The 10,062-nt window shown below is 33.5% G+C and overlaps 1 protein-coding gene across 1 annotated transcript; it reads left to right on the forward strand.

The window, feature by feature from the left end:
- Positions 1 to 4,013: 4,013 nt before the first annotated feature.
- On the forward strand, positions 4,014 to 9,701 carry LOC121131825 (uncharacterized). Its single transcript, XM_040727217.2, has 3 exons — positions 4,014 to 6,737; positions 8,661 to 9,235; positions 9,294 to 9,701. The coding sequence occupies exons 1-3, from the start codon at positions 6,552 to 6,554 to the stop codon at positions 9,388 to 9,390; spliced, it is 858 nt and encodes a 285-aa protein (XP_040583151.1). The 5' UTR covers positions 4,014 to 6,551; the 3' UTR covers positions 9,391 to 9,701.
- Positions 9,702 to 10,062: the final 361 nt, after the last annotated feature.

The raw sequence follows: 10,062 nt of genomic DNA on the forward strand, positions 1-10,062 counted from the left end.
CGACAGCAGACGTGAACGATGAATATTTCGGCGAAATCATTGAACTTCAGCAGTTAAAACTTCAATAGCAACTCTTCAGACCAATAACACAGTCAACGTTTTGGTGTCCGCAAATCGTAACTTACCCTCTTATTGCAAAGAAAGCCCTGTATATACTTATATCGTTTGTAAATACAGATATTTTGAGAAATATTTTTTGAGGATGGTCGACATAAAAACGAAAAAAAGGAACATACTCTGTTGCAAAAACGTTATGAGAGTAACACTTGCCAAGGTAAAGCCACGCATTTCTAAACTTGTTTCTGAAAAGCAACAGCAAAATACATATTGATTTGCAGCAAATATTCATTGAGATATACATTTTTGTGAAATGTATGTTTTGTTCTTTGAACACAGTGATTTTTGATTGCAACTGATGTATGGTTCATTTTCTACACTAATAAAATATATACCTTTGATATGAAGAAATCATATTTTATTTTTCCGATCACGAAGGGGTTCGGTGAATGCACTGATAAAGATATCAGGATTCATTACCTCCAATAAGGTTAAGAACCACTGTCCTAGAGGGATATTTAAAAGTATGGAGCTGATGAATTATATGATTGTGCTATTATATCGAATACTGTTGTAAAATCAATAATAACTGTAACCATCTTTTTATTTCTTTTTTCCTGCCATCTTTTCCATACTCGAACAGATATCGCTACATCGCTGATTGATCTATTTGTTTCTAAAACCAAACTGTGAACTAGATACAACTTCTTATCGAATTCGGGTCATTCTCTCGACGATTTATCCAGATATAATTTTATTGTGTATATTTAAGAGTGTAATAGGTCTGAAGTCGTGCACATAATTTGTGTTTTTGCCTTCTTTTTTTTAAGAGTACTTCCTTCATTTCTTCGGAAACAGATTGCTGTTCTAAGTAGCTTGTTAAAATAGGGATTTTATGAGGAAACTTTTTATAAAATTCTGCACTTATTCCAGATGGACCAGGGGATTTTCCATCTTTTAATTTTTTGTTTGTGCATTCATATACTTCTTTAATGATAAATTGTTTCAGTAAGTTTTTTTTTTCTGTTTTTAGATAATTTAACCTTGAAATCAAATTGTGAATTTTTAGTAGCTTTTATAGATCCATCAATATTTTGTTTTAATAATCTTGTACAATCTTCTGCACCGTATCTCCTTCGTCTCTCAGTTGTCCTCCTTCATCATATAGGGATAACTTGTTGTAGATATATCTTTCTTCGTACATTTGGATTATGTTTATGTTTTTTCCATTCATATTTCGATTAATTTTCCTTGCTTTTATAAATGCCGACCTTGCTTCATTCTCCGTAGTATCTCGTATTTCAATTTCTGAGCTCTCATCTCCTGACTGTAGTAGTTCAATATTTTTTCTTTGTATGATCTATTTTCTTTCGCCTTTCTTGTCCCTTCCTCCGTGAGTATATATTTTGTTATTAAGAGCATTTTTTAAATTGCATTGGACCCATCTCCTCATGTATCTCTTGCAACATTTGCTCTATTCTTAAACGGACATCATATGATTTTAGCAATTCGTTGCTCATTTTCTAGTGTTGTAGGTTTTTTTTTCTTTTTCGGTTTTGCAATATTTGCAAGTAGAAATTTGTGATCAAATATACAACCACTTATAAATACTTTTAAGTTTTCTATCATAGATGCTATTTCTCTGTTGCATAGAAGGTAATCTATTCGTGCTCATGATTGTTTTTTATTTAAGTTTCTGTAGTGTAAATAGGTATGGTCTTGATTGCTTTGAACTTTTCCAATGTCTATAATACTATTGTTTTGGATCCAGGCTTCAAAGACATCCGTCTTTGACTTCTGGAAGACATGGCTTCTTCCACAAAACTGACAGTTCCCTCTGTCCATCTTTGGATTAGCCTTTTGCGTCGACCACGTCCCTTTGGAGCGAATTAGACCTTTTGGTCCCTTATACTCTGATGCCATTACAGTTTCACTCGATCCCATTTCTTTGGCGTGGCTGATATAGGTTTCTTATGTTCTGGCTAATGGCAACACGTCTGTCAATTTTGTGCTGCCTCTCTCGAAGACAGTTTGGCAGAGCCGTGGGGACGACGTGTTCTTAACCAACACGTTGAGAATAATTTCGTCTTCGAACGAAACTTTGCAGCTCCCACACGCAAAGCGACCAAACTTTGCCTGGCCACGCAACCGAGTCACGTAATCATCTACAGGCTCCCCGACTCCCTGTTTCATCTAAGACAGCCGGAAGCGTTCAAACAACAGACTTTCCGTTGGGGAGAAAGCATCCTGAATTGCCCTTACCGTTGAGGCGAAGACGTCCTCCTCAGGCAAAGCAACAATCTGTCTGGTGTTGAACCATTGTTGGACCTCTGTCCCAGTACAGTGAAGCAGGAGAGACATTTTACGTTCCGGGGACCATTCCCCAAACAAGGACACGTAAATATTGAATTCGTCCCACCATGAAGACCATCTATGACCCCTTCGTGCACCATCCATCACGAAGGGAGAGGGCTGCCATACACCCAGCTGTCCCGTCGTGCCTGAAGCACCATCTCCGGAGGCTAGAGTCCCATCGTTGAAATCGAAGGACTTGAGATCACAGCCACAACCCTTGATGCACTCTCTCACCAACGCCACGAGTTCCACTTTCTTTTTACCCCTCAACTCGCCCTCTCTTCCAAGATCCAACCTGGAACATTCGCATCTCAGCTCCGCGAGCGTGAGCCTTGGTAGTAGTTTCACCATCTTCGTTGCCACTTGTAGTGTTCTACGAACACCACCAATAGACGGAAGTAATGGACCGGAGTAAAGCCAATAAGAAGACCTTTTGATTGGGGGTGCAATCATACACTAAATATACATTCTATAAGGGATTAACACTTAAAAAGGATGTACATAGACATAACTTGTAAAATATATCAACACGTAAAACAAAAGGTACATTACTATCTATTTAAAACAAATCCCTACGTCATGAGCTAAAAGTATATAAAAGGCAATACATAACACTATTCCATCATTTTCTACTCTGGTCATGTCTGCTAGGCAGAGCTGTGCTTGTTTCTTGCTTAATTCTACTTTGTTACTGTTGTTTTCGATTTTTTGTACAAAATTAATATCAGATTCTTCCTCTTCCAGAGCATTCATATCTTCTCTTATTTCTTTACATTCTGCACTAACAGCGTTATTTTCCTCCAAAATTATGACATCATCTATCTTATTCACTGTTTCCTCTGTAAGCAATGGTCGGCTTCCATCTTCGTTTATTCTTTTCTATCTTAGTCCAAGCCAGCCTCTATAATATTTTGTGGTCACTTTTTGATTCTTGCAATCTCTCTTAATATGTCCAAACTGAAAGTAGTTTGAGCATTGCTTTGTTTGGTTGTAGTATTCCAGTTTAAATATCCTATTATCTAGTGGTACATATGTTGTTCAGCTGTTATTTCTAGATCCAAACTTTTTACAGTAAGAAATTCTTTGTTCACAATTCTCTGAAGATCTTTATCTTCATTTATAAGTTTTTTTACGTCTTGTGATCTTGGAGCTCTTTCGATTTTGACTACCTATTCGACGAACTTTTCCAGATATTTTTTTAATAATTGAGGATCGAGGACATTAACAGCATTTCTTATTTTAATCTTTTTTTTCATTCTTGGTTCTAGTCACTGCAATCTATGATGGCGTTGTATATTTTTCTGTTACACTCTTTCAGTTTTATTAGCTTTGGCATAATAATTTTCTCATGTATTTTCGCTAAATTGTTTGGGGTTTTTGTTGTGAATTCGGGTCTAAATGCTACATGTTCTCCAAATTCAATTACTTCGGAAGTATCGATTCTAAATCTGTCACTGGGTAAATAAAATATATTAGTGGTGTGCATTTCGCTTCTTTTGACTCTTTCACCATTGACTTCTATAACGACGTAGGTGTTAAATCTTCTCCAGTGTGTACTGGTGTTCTTCTTTTCCAATTTTTTGTCATCATCTCCACATTTTTTTTTTTCGCTACTCGTTCCATTTTCATGTTCTCCTCCCGTCAAGACCTTCGAATACTTATTGATGCTGACTGCAGAGTTTGAGCAAATTTTCTGACTTTCTTCCCAGATATCTTCAGAGGTTATTTAAAGTTTTCGGTGTAATCTTCAATTCTCCTTCTCACACTTGGCGACTCTGGAGGTGACATCCCTGGCCCCTTTTTACTCCCAGGACTACTGGTTGCTACATCACTTCTTATAAGAAAATTAGTAATAGCTTAGTTACTTTTTTTGGACGCTCCAGATTCTGAGGATCCTTATTTGGATTTCGAAGAAACATAATTGAATAAGTTTCTCTCTCCTTTGTAAAAGAGTCTCGCTGTACTCGTCTCAAGTACTTCACATTTTTAATACATCTCTCACAGACTTGTTAGGATCTGAGTCACATTTTCTTTTTGAAGCTCTTGGATTGAAAAGTGACTGCCATATTACACCGGTTGATAACTGGAGAAATAATCAAAACTATAGAGCAGCAAGGTAGTTTGTGAAGTAAGTGAAAGCAAGCAATGAAAGAGGGGTAAAACTCATGAGTGACTTTTTCCACTGGGATTACCACCGACCAAGAGCTGAGAAACCGTTTACTGCAAGTTGTGGAATATTTCTAGTATGTTATACTGTATTGTTTTTTAGTATAGAGTGATAAACTTTGTTCAATGGAAAACTGTATTTTATTCTATGGTATTCTATTTTTGTATATATATATATACGTCAAGATAATAATAACTTAGGAGAAAACCTAAAAAGACAGAGACAAAATATAAAAAACAAGCATTTTCTTAATACCTGGGTAAAATTTGCACATTGCCACAAATAAAAGGTTGAAATTCATAAATATTAAAAAAAATATGGAGATGGAGTAAAAAATTTGCATTGATTAGGGGTGTCAAAGATACTGTTTTCAGTCCGTACTCGGGATTTAGTGTGTGAGTGGTGGAGTCATATAGAAATAAAAACAAAGGTGAGTCAAATTTGAAAGGGTTTCCATTTTCAATTTGGCATAATTATGTCAAGAAACAGTAGATTTCAAATATTATCTCTGCACCTTCAGATCAAACTGAAGAGAGGGATAATATATGCGTATTTTTGATTACATTGATTGTACTACAAATAACCCTGGACAACGGATCAGAATGAGGCTGTACAGGAACATCTTAAAAATATTTTTTTAGTTACACATTATGAAGCTTGTTATTTATGAATTTGATTCCCCCCGGCAATGAATTATAGACTACATACAAGGTTGTGAGACAGTACACACCTTAATAATGTAAAACTGAACATCCTCCTCCACAGAGGCTTTGAGATTGGTGATGTTGTTGTGGTGGACTCTATATACTTTGGACTCAATATGCCATCCTGTTGAAATGTCCAAAGTATTCAGATCATGGAACTTTGGGGGTCAAAAGTCTTTGAACCATAAATTCATGTTTTCTAAACTTTTTCCTTCCAATTTTATTAATAATTAACTTATTGCTAATGTTACTCCACTTTTTGGTTCTTCAGCTGATATAATTTAAAAAAAGATGATTGGAACTTTACAAAACCTATTAAATCGTCGTCATATTGGTAGTCAAAGACTTTTTGAACGCCCGGTTTGTATATAATTGTAATTTTCTGTTTGGTCCAGATGAAATAAGTTCAAGTTTCGCTATAGTACATACAGTGATTCATTTCAAAATCCTGCCATAAATCTATCATTGACATACTAAACAGCCTCGAATAATCCTGATTTAAACAGTCAGAGTTATTTGCGTGTAGAAGATAAAGGTACTGTTGGACTCAAATTGAATTAACTAAGTATCGTTCAAAAATAAATGTCACGTCATCCATGGAATATCCCTTGAATTTACTTAACCCTTTTGTCATATATATTGAATGGTTCACACTTTGTATTCTTTATGGGTTTCTTTCTTTACCACCATCGTCAGATCATATGGTCTTGAACGAAGCTAATAAAATGGCTGTTGGTCGTGCTTTGCATCTTTTTGGGAATGAGTTACATATTGCTAATTGAAGAATTGGTTTTCCTACTCCCTCCCCCTTTCCTGCTCTCCTATAGACTTGTTGATTTCCACAACCTTTGGAAATTACAAAAGACAAAGCATGGGGCAACATTGAATGCGTAGTTCCCTTTTATATTTAGATAAATTTAGATTTGAAAGAAGCTAAATAAAAAAAAAGTGCGTTCTCTCTCTTAGACACACCTTCTAATTTCCTTTAAACCATCTACTTTTTGTTGTCAAATTCTTACTAATATTGTAGATTGTACTTCAATCGCAGGCCTAATAATAAAAATAATAATATAGTCTTACTAGTGTTACATAACAATGTCATAACTGCAGGAATACGAATCGCATGCACTGAGGACTGCATCCTGCGTTATTGATATACATATATATATAATCATTCCTTGAGTCCTTAATGAACAGTCAACTGAACACTTCAAATCATCAAGACCTAAATATATAAAAATATTGCTCAAGTGTTCAAAAAGTTAAGGATGGGTTCATCCTTTGATATTAACGAGTCTCCACAATGGATTGATTGTTTCATTAGGTCGTTCTCCAATGACAATCACCTTATTGAGCAGAGTAATGACACAAACACTACCTTATATCAAAATCAAGACTTTACACTTGCATCATCCATCGATGGATTATATCAGCCAACAGATGATAATTATGAGGTAAGGATCACATGTTAGCCTCAAAGCTTTGTTATGATTTTTGGTTTTTTGAATTCGAAGGTTGCGTGCATATTTAGTGAAATAAGGTTCCGGAGTTGTAAAGACAATAAACATTTATTTTTCATTTTCTGTCACTCGTTGGGCTGACATTTTTTCCAATTTTTAATGAAAACCAATGACGACATATAACTTTTTTTTCTTCATCCTTTAAAATAATGTTGGAATCGTTGATGTGCTATGTACCTTTGTTGGTTACCGATGTTATTAAATAAAAGCTCCTAAATATATCGACTCGCGTAATACATGGAGCGTTCAGTGTTAAAGTGGGCCAAATCAATTAGTTGAATTTTTTGAGTTATTTATGCCATTATAGGTAAAAAGTAGTATATTTTTCAGAGCAGTAGTAAACCAAGTCCATATTTCAAAATTTCTCCACTTGATGACGGTAGTTTTGTTTAACATTGAACCACGTGCGCGCATTATTTAGTATTGTAGAGAACCTAGTTCTGTCCAGTTGTTGCCAAATTTGCTTTACATATTATCATTGTTATTTAGAGAATATATTATAAATAATTTTTTTATATTTTGGTATATATTGGTGATTATTATAACATTGTGTAGGCTTTCTGCAAAATAGAATAAAATTTAAATATTTCTTTACGAGCTAAATAAGTATAAAATTCTGTGATCTCGTCAAATATTTGAGCTTTGTGTGATTTTTATCCATAGTAATTTTTAATAAGCAATGCTACTGCATATTATAGACTAAGAACATTCTCTACTAATACGGAGGAAATTAACATCCAAGACGAATCTCAGCCCGTAAGAAAAAGGTAACAGAATTAGAGGAACCAATATATTAAAAAAATAAATAGGAATGAATGTAAATCCGATGTTAAAAACAGAAATAAGCATGTATTAGAGAGAAAAATATAAGAAATTTTGATTTTATGTGTCGAGGAAGTGTCTCTGGCATTTAAAAAAAATAGAATTATATATTCAAAAAAGATTACTTAAAATGAATTTCTTGTCAAAAAGGCAGTACAATATACCATTCAACTCCCTGATTTAGATTTCAATAAATATATCCGTTCTCTTTTTTTTGTTAAGAAATCGTTAGGAGAATTGAATTCAAAGAAATAAACATTTGAAAAAAAAGTGTAGGCAAGCAGCTGCAATCCTTAATTTCAGTAAAGTAAGAGTCTCTTTATAAAACAAGAAGTACTGTGACAAAAGAAAAGTATAAAGATATTTAATCCCTTATGCCATTCTGTCAACAAACAGTTATTTAAAAATCTCTCAGTTAAAAATGATAGGAAAATTCCTGAAAGTGAAGATCATAGTTAGAGCTCAGTGAAGACGATGAGATATATTATGCTAAAGTTGTTTTTATGTATTATGAATTCGTATTAACATTTTTATTGTCTTCATTCCTACCACTTTCTTACCACATTGCATAACCGTTAATCATTAGAAATAATGCAAAAGGCCCGGAATTAATAACCGCTATACAAATTCTTTGACGGTTATGAGATAATAAAGTTGATTTTGATAATATAATAAGCAACTATCATTCTGAATAAATATTTCATAGTAAAAATGGACCAAGTCCAATGACCTTTCATGTTATGTTTGATAAGAACCCTCACTACTAAAATATTTTCCTCTTTACATGAAAATTATTAAATAAAATAAAAAATATAATTAATTAAAGATAGAACTATTTATAAACATCAATGCAAAGATGTAAGTATACTAAAAATATGTTTTGATGGACTAAGCCCACTTTAATACTGAATGTTCTGTAACCAACAGACAAAAATAGCTTAGTTTTTTTTTCTAAAGTAGTAAACCATCATTTCTACTCTATGTATTTAACAGATGACACGCATTGATTATATAATTTTTTTTTTTTTTTTGCAGTTCACTTCAATTCAGGATTGTTCAGAAAGATTATCGAATTTCATGGAATCCTATTCCCCTCCAATCCTAGAAATTCCTAGTTTCTTGGAGATTTCCCCTCCTCTTTCAATATATCCAGATCAGCTAATATCTTACAACCAACATCCAACGTACTCTTATTCTCCACAAATCCCGTTGGAAGCATCAAAGCAATCACCAATAGAGCAACAATCAGTAAAAATTGAAGCATCGGAAGCAAAAAAAACACCTTCTCCTGCTGTTGCGAAAAAAAGTATTTCAAAAAAGTCTTCCTCACATTCATCTCGCAAAAAGTTGTCTCCACAGTCTTTGAAAGAAAAGAGAGATGTCCAAGCCTGCAAAAAAATTGCCCAGTGTCGTGTGGGATTCTCCTTGGACAAAAAAGTGATCATTCCTATCTTCTTGGCGCTCATTCTTAAGGAAAGGGAATATAACCCCTCGACTCTCCGCTGGGTTGATAAAAAAAGCGGGACTTTTAAGGTTGAGGATCAAGATAAGATTGCAGAATTGTGGGCCATAATGAAGAAAAAGAAAAAATTTTGCTACGGGAATTTTAGGTAAAAATACACGTTGGCATTGACTAAAGTTTATAAAATTTAATCAAATCTTTTGTAGTCGCTCCATCCGCCATCACCATCATACGGGGTACTTGGTTCATGATCGACGAAAATTGATTTTTAAGTTTAGCCCAGACTTTACTTTTTGGAAATAGTTGGGCCTTTCCACTATTCATATAGACATATAAATATGCTTATATACTTGGATATTCAGTGCATCCATTTTGTGAAGAATATATCATTTTCTTATTTATATCTATATATATTACATATAAGCATACAAACATATCTGGATTGGTTCATTGACAGAACGCAATTGTAGCTATATGCATTCCTAGTTTTGTCTCTGACAAATTTCCCTTTACTAAACTTCTATTCATGATATTATCGAATTCCTATGACCTCAAATATTTTATTTTATTGTATAACAAAGTTTAAAATGGAATAAATATACTCTAAACTCTAATATTAGATAATTTATTAAACGGATAATTTTTTAGATACTCTGAATAAGATCCTTACACACATACCACTTTAAAATTTATGTCCATGAAAAACAACCTTTTAATAAGTTTTACTTTAATACACATTAAATATTTTCATTAAAAATTTCAAAAGGAATATCAATTTTGGCAAAAATAACGACGTATAAAACTCACTTATTTGTATATTAAAGTGAAATATCATTGAGACAAAATGGCTTAAAGGCAAAATGTACCAGAAATCTTATTTTACGCGTCATTCCATGGAAAATTTACTCATCAAATTTTATTCAAATCTTATGATAAAAAAATTGAACATCAAATGGTCTATTATTGGTAATAACG

This window comes from Lepeophtheirus salmonis, chromosome 1, assembly GCF_016086655.4.
Source record: "Lepeophtheirus salmonis chromosome 1, UVic_Lsal_1.4, whole genome shotgun sequence".
In the NCBI taxonomy this organism is placed as follows: Eukaryota; Metazoa; Arthropoda; class Copepoda; order Siphonostomatoida; family Caligidae; genus Lepeophtheirus; species Lepeophtheirus salmonis.